This window comes from Panthera tigris, chromosome C1, assembly GCF_018350195.1.
Source record: "Panthera tigris isolate Pti1 chromosome C1, P.tigris_Pti1_mat1.1, whole genome shotgun sequence".
Classification (NCBI taxonomy): Eukaryota; Metazoa; Chordata; class Mammalia; order Carnivora; family Felidae; genus Panthera; species Panthera tigris.
This window is the reverse complement of record NC_056667.1, coordinates 204,754,095-204,772,317: the sequence shown is the minus strand read 5'-3', so window position 1 is coordinate 204,772,317 and position 18,223 is coordinate 204,754,095. Positions and strand designations below refer to the sequence as shown.

Here is an 18,223-nt window from a genome sequence, read left to right as displayed (position 1 = left end):
TCACCTCGGTATAAAGTGAATTAAATTCTCCTGTATCTTACTCAGAATGCCAGTATCAGAAGCATTCTACACGTTCTCAGTTTCTGTTTCACAGAAAGGGTAAGGTGCTTTTTTAATAAGCTGCCAACAGACACACACACACACACACACACACACACACACAACCAGTGCAAACGATCAAGAGGAAAAACATCCTAATTTTGCAATGAGACAGGATTACACATCTCGACTCAAAGTCCAGAAGTGGACAGAATAATCTTCCAGGATTGATGTGCTGTAAATACAGACAACTCAGCATACATATGATCGATGAAATAAAGAATAGGTTTCTATGCTTTGTGTTTTAAATTCCACCCCAATTTTTAGGATTGCTTCCAACTCTTAAAAAAAAACAAAAACAAAAAACCCCAGCTAAGATATCTTATTTTCAAAGCTACCTAGAAGACCCTGAACATTCTGAGCATCAGCCACTGGACACTAATTATCCACTGGTGCTACACCTGCCGTGTTTTCTTCTTTGCTACTGAACCTAACGCCCTAGTGCTATTTCGTTTCATGCAGCACCAACCAAACTGCATTGTTTCCCTAATAAAAAATAAATACATAAAGAAGACGCTGCCAGGCATATATTCACAAGGTCTCAATTTCTCAAAACATAAGCGTGGGTATATTTATTTCTCTCAAATGCATACAAGACAATAATTACACAGCAACAAATCTTTTGTTCAACAATGATTTGATTCATAAGCGTCTGAATTTACATAATTTCACATCCATACCCTTGCATTTTTAAATACTGTAAGTAAAAAAGCCCCCCAAATAACCAATTCTTATATTTCCTATTTATCCCTCTATACATCCAAACTTTAAAAAGTTACAAACTCAACATTATACAGAACATATAAATCATGTTTAAAAACTTGAGGTTTTAAAATCACCGTTCCCCAAAATGATTCGGAAAGTCCTCATGCTGACAAGTGCAGTCCTAGGTGGTAAGTTGGAAAGGGGCAAGAAAGAAGAGGCAGACACCAGTTTGCTGTCTTAATGTTTTACTAATCCTGTCAGTAAAAATGGCGACGTCATGAGAAGTAACAGTTTAGGCTTTAATACGAAGAATGGGGTTTGCCTCACAGCTGGAGACACGCACTTCAAGTATTTTCCTATTTGATCTGAGCTCCCTGTAGCAAACGGTGCTGAGAGAGAAGAACTACTTTCTTCCGTACATCCGCTCAATGTCCGCCTGGTAATGTGTTTTAAGCTCTTTGCGTTTCAGCTTGAAGGCGTCTGTCACCAGGCCAGTTTCGGGGGTCCACGGTTCAGGGCTCAAACGAATTTTTACTGGAATTTCAAATTTTTCTAGACTTGCTGAGATGGTGGAAAAGAAAAAAAATAAAACATAAATGCAAAGGCATGAAAAATGTGCAATTATGATTCTTAGCGAACAGTGTAACTTCCCCAATCTTTGGTGAACACCCAACATCCCACGAACCTCGCTCGTGATAATCCATGCCTCAAAAAAGGCTAGAAGTACAAATAAACAAATAAACAAAAAATAGATACGTATGAGAACTGTAATAGCAAAAAGCCACTTAAAAAATCTACCTGACCGCCAACAGAATGAGTTGGATTAAGTTAAGATACAGGCACATAGGGGGGCGCCTGGGTGGCTCAGTCGGTTGGGTGTCCGACTTCAGCTCAGGTCACGATCTCACGGTCCGTGAGTTCGAGCCCTGCGTCGGGCTCTGGGCTGATGGCTCGGAGCCCGGAGCCTGTTTCCGATTCGGTGTCTCCCTCTCTCTGCCCCTCCCCCGTTCATGCTCTGTCTCTCTCTGTCTCAAAAATAAAATAAACGTTAAAAAAAAAAAAAAAAATTAAAACCAAAAAAAAAAAAAAGATACAGGCACATAGGGCGCCCGGGTGGCTCAGTCAGTTAACCGTCGGATTTCAGCTCAGGTCAGGATCTCACAACTCACAATCATGAGATCGAGCCCCACGTCAAAAACAAAAACAAAAACTGGAATATAATAGGCATAAAATGGAATATAATTCAGTCATTAAAAATGAGTTAGATCTATATGGCATGGGTGTGTAAAGATATGTGCAATATATCGTTAGGCTAAAAAGAGGTAGTTTTTTTTTAATACTAGACAAATGTTACACAGGTAGATATTCAGGACGAGAAGGATACACACCAAACCATAAAACGGACACCTCTGGGGCCTAAGAGGGAGGATTAAGGAAAAGCAAATGTCACACACTTATTTGTTTCGAGTTTACTGTAAAGGGCATAATCACTTTAACTAATAAAGTTTAAAGAGGACCCTGTCATTGAAGCTTGTCAGCATATTCAGCAGAAGCTATGAGGACACAATGTTTGCTCACCATCGCTATCGTGTTCCTAACACACTGTTGGATACCCAGGAGGTTCTCAATAGCAGAGGGCTGGAGAGGGAGAGAGGGATGGGGAGAGGGAGAGAGGGATGGGAAAGGAAAGGGAGGGATGGGGACAGGGAGGGAAAACAGGGAGATGTTGTTTTGAAGGAATATGTTTCTTTAATAAGAAGGGTTTATTTTTCAGCATTCGTTCAACAAATAAATATTCATTGAAAAAATACCACGCAGAGTGCTTTACTAAGCACTCTTTAAAAAATACAAAAAACGGGGCGCGTGGGTGGCTCAGTCAGTTAAGCATCCGACTTCTGTTCAGTTCATGATCTTGCAGTTTGTGGGTCGCGCTCTGTGCTGACAGCTCAGGTCATGATCTCACAGTTCATGGGTTGGAGCCCCGCGTAGGGTTCTGTGTCTCCCCCTCTCTCTGCCCCTGCCCTGCTCATGCTCTGTCTCTGTCTCTCAATAATAAAGAAACATTGAAAAAAAAATTTTTTTTTAAATACAAAGATAGTTTCTGTTCTCAAGTAGTGTTACAATCTAACAAGGATAAAGAGGTAAACAGGTAAATACACGCTTACTCGCTCACTAAATTGAAGACGGGTAAGTGCCTTGGGAGCAAAAGAGGTATTCGTTTTAACTTGTAAACATAAACACTGACATACCAAGGTTTTCTTCTTGGAAGATTACAACTATTTCAGGAGTGGTACAATAGGAAAAATAGGTAGGATTCAGTAGGCAGAGAAGGAAAGATTAGGACCTGAGGTCCCCCGGTAGGGAAGAAAACACATCTTCTGGAACAATGCTGGGAGTGTCCGACCACAGCAAACCCCCTCAGGCGTTAAGGTTCCGCTTAAGAATGTAACAGACCCCACCGGCTCCCCCTCAGGTTCCCCTCAGGAATCTGACTCAAGACCTGACTAAAAAGTAAGTAGCAGACTTGCTTTTAGGTGTCACCCGTAGGGAAAAGGTGTGCCCACAGACCACCCCTCACACAGTGGAATCGGGCCAATCAGAACTGGACAACGCAGCACCTTGACTTATCCAGCCAGCAAGGGCAGGACCTGAGAGGCGGGCGGTGACCAGAACCTTATAAAAGACAAGGGCCCTCGCCTATAGTCGCGGCCATTCACTTTCCAATGCCCTCTCTGTAAAGACTGCTTTCCTACCATTCTTCCTTTCGGATCTAATCCCCAGTCAACTTCCTCCTGCTGCTCATTCAGTGCCCACTTCTTCATTCTTCAAAGCAGCGGGACAACGAACCTCGGGCATTGAGGTAAAAGTCCTGCAACAGTGGGGCAGTTGGGTGGCTCAGTCAGTTAAGTGTCCGACTCTTAATTTCAGCTTAGGTCATGATCTCGCAGTTTGAGTTCAAGCCCCACATCAGGCTCTGCGCTAACAGGGCAGAACCTGCCTGGGGTTCTCCCTCCCTCTCTCTCTGTCCCTCCTCTGTTTGCTCGCTCTCTCGCTCTCTCTCTCTGTCAAAATAAATAAATAAACTTAAAAAAAAAAAAAAACTTTAAAGTAAAAAAAAAAAAAAAAAAAACAACAACTATTTCAAGAGTGCTTTGCTAGAGGGAAAACCACTGTTAGCAAAAGCAGCCAGGCCCGGACCTCAGGACTCAAGGGGCAGAGGAGTCTGGCACTCCGTAGATGTGGGAGAGACTAAAAAGCACACACTGGAGACCACATTTAAGGTTTTCAATCTCGAACTGCTCGGTACTGGACTCTGTGCCTTGACTCAAGATTATGTCATGTGTAGTGATAGCCTCCACTCAGAAAAATAAATGCAGCTACAGCTACGTGACCCGTCAGAGGAAGGAGCGCTGTAATGGGAATAGTCCTTTTTTATTTTGTGTCTGTACGTATGTTAAAGCAACTATTTATATTTTCTTCCTTCTTATTCTGTCATAACAGACGTTAAAAAACTTTATATCACTGTATTTAAGTTACAGGAGGGGCCCCTGGGTGACTCAGTCGGTTGAGCATCCCACTTCGGCTCAAGTCACAATCTTGTGGTTTGTGGGTCCAGACCCCGTGTCAGGCTCTGTGCTGACAGCTCGGAGCCTGGAGCCTGCTTCGGATTCTGTCTCCCTCTCTCTCTGCCCCTCCCCCACTCGTGCTCTGTCTCTCTCTCAAAAATAAGTAAAAACAGTAAAAAAAATTTAAGTGACAGGATATCACAGAAGACAAGAAGAGTAAAAATCACTCACACGGTGTGTACCCTCTTCTGCGGAAAAGGCTGATGTGTTTTCAGTTGTGTGCAGGGCGGACGTAGCACATCAGGGGGGAGTCTTTGTTACTGTCCTTGCTTAGAAATCAACTAAGCTCTAAGGAGATGTACACGGGGGCCAGGCTGACAAGTCGCGGACTGGGAAGGTCCATTTTATGTATCGACCGGGCTACATCCGAGCTCCCCGTTATTTAGTTGAACGCTAGTCCACGGGTTGAAGATATTTTGTACATATGATTAAGTCCATAATCAGTTTGCTTTATGGGAGGAAAGCTGTCTCAGATAAACAGTGGGTCCAATTCGGTCCACTGAAAGGCCGTAGGAGCAGAGCTGAGGCAGTCTGCCCTATGGATTCCCAGCTTTGCCTAGTCGGCCCCCAAAGATCCCGGAAACCAAGTCTCCACAGTAAGTCTCCGTCTCTATAACCTACTAATTCAGAGGACAGAGCATTTTACTTAAGAATGAGGTTGGATCCCTTCTTCACATCACATAAAAATGAACTCTGATGGATCCAGTAAGAGCTGAAAGTAAGAGCTGAAACTAAAGTTCTTAGAATGAAACACAGGACTGTCATTTGAATCAGGCAGTGGTTTCTCAGATGTGGCACCAGAAGCACAAGCAACAGAAGGGGGGAAAATGTATCTTCCAACATTAAAGCTCTTATACTTCAAAGGATACCATGAAAGAAAGTAAAAACACAGGGATGGACGCCTGCGTAGCTCAGTCCCTTAAGCGTCCTACTCTTGATTTCGGCTCAGGTCATGATCTCACAATTTGTGGGTTGAAGCCCCATGTCAGGCTGTGTGCTGTCAGCTCAGAGCCTGGGGCCTGCTCTGGATTCTCTGTCTCCCTCTCTCTGCCCCTCCTCCACTTGTTTTCTCTGTCTCTGTCTCTCTCTCTCTCAAAATAAATGAACATTAAAAAAAGTAAAAATACAGCCCACAGAATGGGAAAAAATATTTACAAATTTCTTATCCGATTACAGCCTTGTGCCTGGAAAATATAAAGAACTTGTACAACTCAATAATAAAGGCAATCCTATTTAAAAAATGGGCAAAGTCCAGCTTCGGCTCAGGTCATGATCTCGCAGTTTGTGAGTTCAAGCCCCGCGTCAGGCTCTGTGCTGACACCGTGGAGCCTGGAGCCTGCTTTGGATTCTGTGTCTCCTCCTCTCTCTCTGCCCCTCCCCCACTCATGCTCTGTCTCTCTCTCTCAAGAATAAACTTAAAAAAAAAATTTTTTTTAATGGGCAAAGGATCTGAATAGATATTTCTCTAGAAGATATACAATGGCTACTAAATATAAGAAAAGATGCTCAACATCATTAGCCACCAGGAAAATATAAATCAAAACCACAAGACCCCATACTTCATACCCAGTAGGATGGCTAGAAGCCAAAGGATGAACAGTAACTAACAAGTGTTGCAAGGCTGTGGGGAAACTGGAAGCCAACACTGATGGGAATGGTGAGAGGATGTCACCGTTTTAGAAAACAGTTTGGGAAATACTTGGAAAAAAGTATTCCGGTAAACAGTCTGGTACTTCCTCAAAAGGTTCAACGTAAAGTTAACACAGGCCTAGCAACTCCACCCTGATGTATCTTCCCAGAAGGGAGCATGGCCACACAAAACCTGCACCTGAATGTTCAGAGCAGCATTATTCATTACCAACCCAAAGCAGAACCACCCAAATGTCCCAGTCTCGTTGCGGCCCCCCAACACACACACACACACACACACACACACACACACACACACACACACACGGGGTACAGGACCTATCCGTATCAGCAGCTCCCAGTACACTAACAGTGTAGAAAACGCAAGAAGAGAGCCTTGGACAGTTCAGGGTGGGCCAGGGTGGCCAGGAAACAGCTGAGGTAAGAGCAAGGGCCAACCCAGAAGACAGAAGCTGCAGAGGCCAGAACATTCCGACTCATGCACATGAGCCACGGGAGCAGGTGACGCGAGCCCTGTGGACGCACTGGGATGCAGGCCTGACCAGCATGTGCCTCCATCCAACGGCAGGGAAACACCAGGAATCGGCGTCACCGGGCCTGTGATACAAGAGCCTACGTAATAAATTCAAGCGCTCTCTCCTCTCAGGCCTTAGGGTCCGGCTGCCACTCACTCACCTGAAACAGCAGCTTCGGAAAGCACTTTGAGCACCTCGTTCTCCATTTCACAGCTGTTGCACAGTTCCTCCCACGTCCCCTGAAGTCCCTTCTTCCGGGCGAGTTCCGTTAGTTCCTTTTGATTTGGCACGACAAATCCAATGACGTAGGAATGGTAACTGTGATACACGAAGGACAACGTGGCTGAGGCACCGTGCTTACCAACGACACAGACGCGGCTGCAATCAGCCCGGGACTACTCGAAAGGACACACACGAGGCGTGTTTGGTACCAGCCCGCTCATTTCAAGCGACGGCCACCGCGACTGCCCGATTCGCCATGGGCTCCAGGCTCTGACAGAGCTCACTGCTAAGCACACCTTAATCTGATACTTGATGGCAAAGTTCAAACATGTGTAACTGTTACCAATAGCTCCGTGGATACATCTCTTAAAAGAAAATTACAAGTATTAGAAAAATCTGCTTTTAAAAAAGTTTGTCATTCACATCAACTGGCTAAACAAAAATAAAAGCTAATGTAAATTTGAAGTTAGATCTAAAGATGGGGCGTCTGGGTGGCTCAGCGGGTTCATCGTCTGACTTCGGCTCAGGTCATGACCTTGCAGTTCGTGAGTTCAAGCCCCGCATCCAGCTCTGTGCTGCCGGCTCAGAGCCTGGAGCCTGTTTCAGATTCTGTGTCTCCCTCTCCCCTCTCTCTCTGCCCCTCCCCCACTTGTGCTCGCTCTCAAAAATAAACATTAAAGAAAAAAAGTTGTGTCTAAAGAAATTTGGGAGCAAATCAAAGTAACGTGGTTGTATTCTTTTCTTTTGTTATCATGAGCATTTGGTGACAGAGCCTTAGGTGGCCTGCCCATGGCACTACGGAATGGCAAGCAGTGTGCCAGGGAGAGAAGGGCGGTCTGATTACTATCACACACGTAAAATCCAGAACTGTAGCATCGCTAAAGAAGTTACCTCATAGCTAATTAAAGGGCAGAATAATTTATAATTCAATGAAGTAAATCTTTAAAATCTCGAAAGTTTCTAAGTTGGTTCTTCTGGCAGCAGATTTTACGTTTTCATAATCACCACTTTACCAACTGCTGTGGTGTGGTTCCCGGGCTGCCTGCAAAGTAGCTGATCGCGAACAGCGGAGAATAATTTCCCCCCAGAACACCGCAGTGCCAGTCTGAGATTCCGGCACATTTCCCAAGAATACACTTCTGGGATTTTTAACTTTAAGCTCTCCTTCCCAGCTGCCTCTATTATCATCACGGACTAGAGATGCTATGTGTTCAGCCACAGCTTAACGTAGCTTAAGGCAGAAGCCCTCGGCCCGGCCCGGGTCCCAAGCAGGCCCAGGTTTAGAGCAGGATGATGAGTGCTGAGCGGAGTGTGGCTTGGTGACTCTGTTTCTCCAACTTCCTTCTTCACCCCCCTTTGCTCTGACTGGTTCTGGGAAGCTTCCGTGTGCCGGGGACAGGTAGCTGGGGGTACCAAGGTGGCAGGAAGGAGGCCGTGATTTTCGTCACCTCCCTACCAGCCAGGACACCGCAGTGAGGTACGGAGCAGGAAACAGGGACACAGAGAAAGACGAGGAGGAGACGCACCACAAGGGAGGAATCAGTTAGTGTCTACACTGCGCTGAGAAGAGGCCTTTCCCAGAGACAACAGATAAGAAGGGAGAGTTCCTAGTATAATCTGGCAAAGAAGATTCATCGAGGAGGGAAATGCCAAAGGCACACAAACGTTCTGAGCAAAAGTAGGAGTTCTACTTTCTTACCTGTTTGCGTATGCACAAATGTTATCGATGAGCGAGAGATTCTTCAACGCTGCCTCTACCTTCCCAAGAGAAACATATTCTCCTGCCTGCAGTTTCACAAGGTCCTTTTTACGATCTGGGGAGGGGAGCACATGAGAGATAGTCACAGTCAATACCTATGAATACTGGCCATTCCCAAAGTCATGTGCTATCAACTAAGGTCATTACAATAGTTACGCTAAAAGTAAAGGTACATAGTAAAATTAGACCCTAATGTTTGTAGTTTTAAATAAATTCTTCCAAAAAAGAAAATCAGCTTCTGACAAGGGACCCCGTCATCAGGGCCTCAGGTATGTTCTGCCGAACAGGCACGTGTCTGGGACCAGTTAACACCAGGAAGGTAAAGACTTCTCAGCGCCATCTGAAGGCTCACACACCGTCTGGAGAGCAGCGTGAGCAGGGACACAACACGTCAGGACAGTATGGCAGTGGTGAAGTGTCAAACCTCCCCAACCTGGCTTGGTCGGTTAAGCGGCCGACTTCGGCTCAGGTCATGATCTCACGGTCCGGGAGTTTGAGCCCCGCGTCGGGCTCTGGGCTGACAGCTCAGAGCCTGGAGCCTGTTTCCGATTCTGTGTCTCCCTCTCTCTGACCCTCCCCCATTCATGCTCTGTCTCTCTCTGTCTCAAAAATAAATAAACGTTCAAAAAAAAAAATTTAGGGGCGCCTGGGTGGCGCAGTCGGTTAAGCGTCCGACTTCAGCTCAGGTCGCGATCTCGCGGTCCGCGAGTTCGAGCCCCGCGTCGGGCTCTGGGCTGATGGCTCGGAGCCTGGAGCCTGTTTCCGATTCTGTGTCTCCCTCTCTCTCTGCCCCTCCCCTGTTCATGCTCTGTCTCTCTCTGTCTCAAAAATAAATAAACGTTCAAAAAAAAAAATTTAGGGGCGCCTGGGTGGCGCAGTCGGTTAAGCGTCCGACTTCAGCTCAGGTCGCGATCTCGCGGTCCGCGAGTTCGAGCCCCGCGTCGGGCTCTGGGCTGATGGCTCGGAGCCTGGAGCCTGTTTCCGATTCTGTGTCTCCCTCTCTCTCTGCCCCTCCCCTGTTCATGCTCTGTCTCTCTCTGTCTCAAAAATAAATAAACGTTCAAAAAAAAAAATTTAGGGGCGCCTGGGTGGCGCAGTCGGTTAAGCGTCCGACTTCAGCTCAGGTCGCGATCTCGCGGTCCGCGAGTTCGAGCCCCACGTCGGGCTCTGGGCTGACGGCTCGGAGCCTGGAGCCTGTTTCCGATTCTGTGTCTCCCTCTCTCTCTGCCCCTCCCCTGTTCATGCTCTGTCTCTCTCTGTCTCAAAAATAAATAAACGTTCAAAAAAAAAAATTAAAAAAAAAAAAACAAACCTCCCCAACCTGCTGCTTTGGAAAGAATGCCTCCAAGTGAGGCCTGAGCGGAGTCCTGAGGGAAGACCGGACGGTCACCAAGGAGAAGAGCACTGGTAAAGAACACAGACGGGGCGGACACAGCCAGTGATGGAGGTGGAGGCGAACTGGGGCTCCGTTAACAGAGGTACACCGAACTGAGCCCCTAGCAGCAACGTGGCCCAGTGAGATCAGTGCTGAGGAATCACACGGTACGTGTGTGTGTGTGTGAGAGGGTGCGTTTCAGGAGGGATGTCAACGTCGACAGAGAGGAATTTCTTACAACGAGGTGACAGAAGGTGCAAGCCTGATCATGGGAAGAGGGCACAGAGAACGAAGACAACAGTCTTGAGGCATGTTTCACATGACACATCAGTAGGGTGTGGGTAAGATACGAGGAGCTGACTGAAGAGTCTCATCTCCTCCCGGGTTTCTAGGTAGCATGACTGGAACAGAAATGCTATTAAGAAAAAAAGAATGTGAGAGGGAAGACGGGGAGCTATGTTTTGCCCCTGGGGGGGTCAATACTCGAACTGCCAGGCCTTCCTCACAGGCAAGGCCATGACACCATTCCAACAGGAGAGAGCCCTGTCCAATAACCTCTAAACAGCAAAGAATGCACAAAAAATAAATATTTCCTACTAAGAATTTGATTCTTTGAGGGTTATCTAATAATTCAAAATACCACTGCTATTGAACAGACTGAGACCTTCTAAAATGTCAAGCCTTAAAACTCCCACACAGTCCCTAGTATAAAGTTTTATATTCCAGGGATGATACAACAGACTGTATCAACACTGCAGAAAGATACATTCTTATATTATTGAACAGCTTCTCTAAATATACAGTTATCTCTTTTGTAAAACTATTTCCAAAATGTCCACTATCAGGGGGGGAAAAAAAAATGAGATAGCTCACCAATAATCTTTAAACAACCGTCAGGGTCAAACTCCCCGACATCTCCAGTACAGAGCCACCTCTGTCCATTTTCATCTTCAAAGAAATCAGCTTTTGTTTTTGCTTCATTTTTGTAGTATCCCATTGTCACATTTTGACCGCCAATAAGAATTTCACCCCTGGGGTGTGGCTTATCGGTATTAAAGTATCCACCTAGAAAAGACAAATAATTTAGAGTTAATTCAACATTTTTATCCCTACGCCCATCATGTGAAAATTGGAAACTATGACTGTCTAAATAGGGAACATCTGATTTCAATCCAAAGAGTTTCCCAAAAGAAGTAAGGCAGACAGCATGAATGAGCAAAACCCATTAATATAGAACTAGGTACAAATTTTCAGTTGCTTAACCATAAGCACTTCTGCACTTAAAACCACTAGTCCAAGAAAAAAAATTACACCGAAAAATCCAACACTTCCGGTATTAAATAATTACCTAGACTACACAGGTAAATCCTTTAAGGATTCTGTAGAGATTCTTACACATCTGATGAAAGTATTAAATCACATATTTAATAAAATACCTCTCTGTATAAAATCAAAATTACACTGTATTTAAAAGATCTATGCCTTACAGATAATTTCAGAATGATTCCAAGTTTAAATTTATTGAACATTTTCACTAATTCTGCTAAAAGATAATCGGACAATGGCATCAAACCCTCAGAATCTTTACTTTGAATAAAAGAAAAGTGCATCTGATCCAATCAGTGAAAATGTATGCACATTAACTGAAACAAATAATTTTTTTAAAAAGTGATTAGTATTGGGGTGCCTGGGTGGCTCAGTCAGTTAAGCATTCAACTTTGGCTCAGGTCATAATCTCACAGTTCGTGAGTTCAAGACCCACATAGGGCTCTGTGCTGACAGCCTGGAGCCTGCTTCGGATTCTGAGTCTCCCTGTCTCTCTGTCCCTCCACCGCTCATGCTCTGTCTCTCTCTCTCTCTCTCTCTCTGTCAAAAATAAACATTGAAAAAAAATTTTTTTAAATAAAAAATAAAAAGTGATTAGTATTTAAATGGTATAAGCAACAGATTTTTATGAAATTACAGTAAAACTTTCCTTCTGATGACTCTAGATTGAAGTCCTCAGGGGAAAAGAAAGAAAAAAAAATGTACAAATCTTCCGTTTCATAGATTACACTTCATGGTTTTGCTTCCATATAATACACTTATGATCATTCCTAATTTATGGACATTATTCATTAAGCAGATTTCTCAAGTTTTTGCTATAATTCTTATTTGCATTTATGCAATAAGACAATAAGCAAAATGAAAACAATTCTATTTCTTCAGAATCATCCTTGAAACAAGAAAAAGAAACGCATTTGCATGGATCCTGATAGAGCAGTTCTATCACAAAAGACACGAGCACTCGTGGATAATTTTATATTCTAGAATAAGGACGAAAATGAAGCACAATTCCCATTTTAAAGTCGAAAATGACACCAGCGAACGCTCTGTGGGGACAACAGACTATTTACCTTCCTCCCAGTTCTTCAGTTTGATTTCACAGCAAACTAATGGTGCTCCCACTCGGCCAGTATTGTAGTCCCATACTAAAGACACAAATGAAAAAAAAAAAAAGTATTTGACTGGAGTGGTAAATAAACAGTTTCATTTTTCTGAATTACCAAAAGTGATGACTTATCCCAAAGCTTTCACATCCCCAGGGAATCTTTAAAAGCAGGAGTCACGAACTGGTAAACCACAAGCCGTGTGGCCTTGTTCTGTGTTTTGATTCTGAACTGGTTATGGACATTTGAAAATCCAGGACATTTTACACAGAAGTGTGGAATCTCCAGGAGAAACAAGGTCCACATGCCCAGCAGCAAGTGTGGCCCCTTGAGACGGCCACGCCTGATCCAGGCCCCCCAGACTCCTTCCTTACACCCATCGTGTATTCTCTTACCTCGGGGCTCACTCCACTCCCCGCAGTGGCTGTCTGCTTCATGAGTCTAGAGCCCCGCTCTTATAAGGATGATGGCTCACGATGGTTTACACCTGTTCTGCTTTCTTATTAGACCTGATGGCTTTGTAGTACAAATAACCTCTCCTACCTTCTCCCTCCCACCCATCACTATTTCAGAGAGAGCCTCCCTGAATCAGCATACGCTATCATCTGTTTAAATTCATGCAGTGAGAGTTCAGAGACCAGGCTGGAGATCGAGGTTGGCTTGCAAGGATCTGGGAAAAGCACACACCATTACTGTGAATTGCTACTGTGTTATGTGCCCTTCTCAGGGGCAAATATCAGAAATAAAAGGCTTATCTTTAATACTTTACAGGTTGTTTTCTTTACACCATAAACTGTAACCGATTAATCACATTCAACGTGAATCTTAAAAACAGAAGACGTAAGGATCCTCAGGAGAAAGGAAGCATATATGCACGTATTTAAGGTTGCTTGTTTATTTCCTGCAAAATGAGACTTCGAAGTAGCTTCCAAAATACAGAAAATATCACTGAAAACAGGAAAATACAGAAGCAATGCAAGATAAACCCGCCATAAGAATGGACCACTGAAACAACTCAGCTAAGTAGGGGAAAATGATCAGTTAAAAGCTTGAGTATCTGTGAGTACCTAGAAAATGCAAAGCAGCTTTTCCTAGTAGTGAGAAGCAAAGTAACTTTCCTCCATAAAGGAACAGACACATAATGCACTTTGGGATTCATCACCTACTTGGATAGTGGATCACCTCTTCAACCACGTCACCAGGACCCAGAAATTACCCTGGAATTTATATTCTCATACCCTGGAAATTATATTTTCTAGAACTGAATCTAGTTTCCCTCTCACACAGACCACGCCCATAAACCACTTCTGAGTTTAAGACTTAATATACACACCTAAACAACTCTACAAAACATGGTAATTTTTCTACACACAAAAAAACTTCTTACCTGATATAAGAAAATAAATGTATATAATAAAGACAATGCTTGTTACTACAACTTCTTTTCCAGAATGCTAAGTAGCTTTTAGAGGACACATTGTAGTCTAACAGGAAAAATTCCTTCAACTACTGACTACTAGGTGTGCCTGATACAGTCTGGATACTGTATCAATAATCACCATCGTCCTGCACACGAATACCTTAACCGCTCTCATCTGATATACTGCCCGAAACAACCACCACCACACGGTGCCTGGAGCTGCACCCCAGCCTGTGCCGGCCACACCAGGTACTGATAACACCAACCTTCCGTAATCGTTCCTGCACCAGAAGATTCGGTGAGTCCGTACCCCTGCCCAACGGGACAGCAGAAACAGATGTTCATGAACCGCTGTGTGGTTGCAGAAAGCGGAGCGCCTCCACACAACAGAAGCCGAATGTTTCCACCTAGCAAGCCTCGAACTTTTCGAAAAATAAACCTTGCAACAAATAAAAATAAAAATAAATAAGCAGAGAATCACAGGATTTTAAAGCTGAGTGGGATTTTCCAAAGTAATCTCCTGACTCTGAGGGTCAGGCTCACCCAAGGCCACACCACCCATTCGGGAGATTCTCTGACCCACTACTTAAATCCTAACTCTTGTAAGTTCAACCACCAAGTAAAGAACATAATGACTTTTCTCTTAACTTTTCAAGTAATGTTTGAATTCAAAACTGTCAGGTTTAACTTTGTATAGTGACAGCAAACTAGTGACTTGCTTACGGCCAGAGCAATTAGTTTTATATTCTATAATATATATATTAATACTGAATAATCCTGTTGGATCTTAACACAACGCTTTTAATTTAGCATTAACATTTAATTTATTTTTGAAAGACAGAGTGTGAGCAGGGGAGGGGCAGAAAGAGGGGGGATACAGAATCGGAAGCAGGCTCGCTCCAGGCTCTGAGCTGTCAGCACAGAGCCCGATATAGGCCTCGAACCCACGAACGGGGAGATCAAGACCTGAGCCAAAGTCAGATGCTTAACCAACGGAGCCACCCAGGTGCAGTCGGTTAAGCGCCCGACTTCGGCTCAGGTCTTGATCTCGCAGTTTGTGGGTTCGAGCCCCGCATCGGGCTCTGTGCTGACAGCTCAGAGCCTGGAGCCTGCTTCCAATTCTGTGTCCCCCTCTCTCTGCCCCTCCCCTGCCCATGCTCTCTCTCTCTCTCAAAAATAAACATTAAAAAAATTTTTTTAAAAAGCAAATTATTTTTTGCTTTTCATTAGAAATGTGTACATATTTGAATGACCTAACTCTTTTTAAAAATTTCACTGGATTCTGAAGTGTTTATTGTTTTTAAGATGTCTGCTAAATTAATGGGGCACGCCTGGGAGGCTCAGTTGGTTGAGTGTCTCTTGATTTCGACTCAGGTCACAATCCCACGGTCATGGGGTCCAGCCACGAGTCGGGCTCCAGGCTCCGTGCTGAGCATGGAGTCTGCTTAAGATTCTTTCTTGCTCACTGTCTCTGACCTTCTCCCCCAACTGCGTGCTGTCTAAAATGAATGAATGAATGAAAAAAGATGTCTGCTAAATTAAAAAAAATAAAATTCAAATATCTAATTAAAATATTTCTGGAAAGATACTAATAAAAAGATTACTTGCTAATCTTTATCAGAAAAAGAGAAGGGCTTTTTTTTTTTTTTTTTTTTTTTTAATATAACTCTGGAAAAGGTGAAGACTAAGCAGCAATCATTTGAAAAGTATTAACAGGCTTTGGGGTACCTGGGGTATTCAGTCACTTGAGTGTCCAACTTCGGCTCAGGTCATGATCTCACAGTTCGTGAGTTCGAGCCCCACATCGGGTTCTGTGCTGACAGCCCAGAGCCTAGAGCCTGCTTTGAATTCTGTATCTCCCTCTCTCTCTGCCCCTCCCCAGCTCATGCTCTCTCTTCTTCAATAATAAACATTAAAAAATAATAAATAAAATTTCCAGTTATGTTATATATGCATACATGTGTATATACATATATATATACATACATATATATACATACACATATGTATGTTAACAGGCTTTACAAAGTAGGTTATATATCCCACTAAGAAAAAAGCTAAAGTAAGGCAGGAAAAAAAACCAAAGTTTTAAATAATGTGGAGTATCTGAAAACTATATTAATATTCTCATAAAAACAAATTAAATGTTGGGGCGCATGGGTGGCTCAGTCGGTTAAACGTCTGACTCTTGATTTCAGCTCAGTTCATGATCCCAGGGTCATGGGATCAAGTCCCATAACAGGCTCCACTCTGAGTGTTGGGCCTGCATAAGATTCTCTCTCTCTCTCTCTCTCTCTCTCTCCTCCTCCTCCTCCTCCACTGCTTGCTCTCTCTCTCTCTAATAAAAATAAAAAATAAATAGATTTTAAAAAAATTAAATGTCATCTTTTGTGTTCTAATTTCTAAATTATTTACAATTAAATCTACTTAAATCTATTAGCACTATGAAAACAAAATAACAATAAGGCTGGTGGTAAAACCTGTCATTTAACACTTTAAACACAAAAGATTTACTCATATTTGGTTGCCATTTTATATTCATATTGAAATACATTTAAAAGCAAAGAGAAACTATTTCTCAACTAAAATCACATACCACATAATGTGTCAACAAAAAATAAAAGCACACATTTTTTTTTTAAGTTTATTTACTTTGAGAGAGAGAGAATGGGGGAGAGGTGGGGGGGGTGTGGAGGGAGGGAGAGGGACAGACAATGGGAGAGAGGCCAAGAGAAAAGGACATAGGGAGGGAGGGAGGGAGGGAGGGAGAATGGGGGAGAGGCAGAGAGAGAGGGACAGAGACAGAGAGAGGAGAGAGGCAGAGAGAGAGGGACAGAGACAGAGAGAGGACAGAGGCAGAGAGAGAGGGACAGAGACAGAGAGAGGAGAGAGGCAGAGAGAGAGGGACAGAGACAGAGAGAGGAGAGAGGCAGAGAGAGAATCCCAAGCAGGCTCCACAGCCAGCGCAGAGCTGGACACGGGGCTCCATCTCCTGAGCCAAGAGATCATGACCTGAGCCAAACTCAAGGGTCAGATGCTAAAGTGACTGAGCCTCCCAGGCGCTGCAGAAGCACACTATTAAACACAGGAAAACTGTAAATGGAACATTTTTTCAAATAATATTGCAGTATTTTTAATTGCTCATATTCTTATGCAAGATGGTGTTTTATAGTCCCTTTGACTTTTTAAAACAAATTTCTTACAACTATCTCAATTAACTGGGCTAGTAATAAGAAAAAATGATAAGTTACCAAAGAGAGGGGGAGTCTACTGACCTGTCACACAGAGGGGTGCCATGCCCTTTTGAAATCTGCTCCATTTTGTAATTATAGGCCAGAATAAACAGATTGCGCTGGAAACTACTCATTTCATTCACTTTATTCATGACATTTTTGTAGATCCGATCCATGATTTCCTAGATATATAAAAACGAGTTAACATAATCAATAATGCTATCAGCTGTCTTATATATTACATCTTCACAACAGATAAATATTTCTATCAGTACTGAGGCATTTTAAAAATTATATTCTAAGAGGAACAAACTTTTAAAATAGAGCCACAACTAGTTTAAAACTGAGGTTTCTATAAAAATAATTTTTCATAGCACAAATATACCTAGATGCTCATAGGAGTAGTTAGAAGAAAAAAGAAAAGCCTTAGGGCAGTAATGTTATCATTACTGATTTTTATATTGCCTTGCTTATAAAATAAGCAACCGTCAGGGCGCCTGGGTGGCCCAGTCGGTTGAGCGTCCGACTTCAGCTCAGGTCACGATCTCACAGCTTATGAGTTCGAGCCACACGTCGGACTCTGTGCTGACAGCTCGGAGCCTGGAGCTTGCTTTGGATTCTGCGTCTCCCTCTCTCTGTGCCGCTAGCCCACTCGCATTCTGCCTCTGTCTCTCTCAAAAATAAACAAACATTAAAAAAAATTTTTTTAATAAATAAATAAAATAAAATAAAATAAAATAAGCAACTGTCTTATTTATTTTGGAAAATAAACGAACTAAATAAATGAACAACTATATGAAATGGTTTCTTAAATTCTCATACCTTAACTTATAAAAATACAGCCTCACTTCGCTGATAAAAGGACCATAGGGTTGGGGTGCCTGGCTGGCTCAAGTCAGTTAAGCGTCCAACTTCAGCTCAGGTCATGATCCTACGGTTCGTGGGTTCGAATCCTGCGTCGGGCTCTGTGCTGATGGCTCAGAGCCTGGAGCCTGCCTCAGATTCTGTGTCTCCCCCTCGCTCTGCCCCTCCCTCACTTGTACGCTCTCTCAAAAATAAATAAAAGTTAACAAATTTTTTTAAAAAGGGGGGGACCATAGGGTTATTTTGATTGGTTGATGGTCCCTTTTTTTTTTTTTAAGTTTATTTATTAGAAAGAGAGAGGGCAGGGGAGGGGCAGAGAAAGACAG

General features: G+C 43.4%; 1 protein-coding gene across 2 annotated transcripts in view; it reads right to left on the bottom strand.

Moving 5' to 3' along the window:
* Positions 1-640: 640 nt before the first annotated feature.
* ACSL3 (acyl-CoA synthetase long chain family member 3) overlaps positions 641-18,223 on the bottom strand; it is a 75,138-nt gene continuing 57,555 nt past the window's right edge. For both annotated transcript variants that reach the window (XM_042995453.1, XM_042995452.1), the window contains 7 exons: positions 17,076-17,215; positions 14,067-14,239; positions 12,348-12,422; positions 10,825-11,016; positions 8,517-8,631; positions 6,756-6,913; positions 641-1,365 (listed from right to left, as the gene is read on the bottom strand). In XM_042995453.1, the coding sequence (XP_042851387.1) occupies positions 1,208-1,365; positions 6,756-6,913; positions 8,517-8,631; positions 10,825-11,016; positions 12,348-12,422; positions 14,067-14,239; positions 17,076-17,215 (1,011 nt within the window). In that variant the 3' untranslated portion in view covers positions 641-1,207. The remainder of the gene's footprint in view (positions 1,366-6,755; positions 6,914-8,516; positions 8,632-10,824; positions 11,017-12,347; positions 12,423-14,066; positions 14,240-17,075; positions 17,216-18,223) is intronic.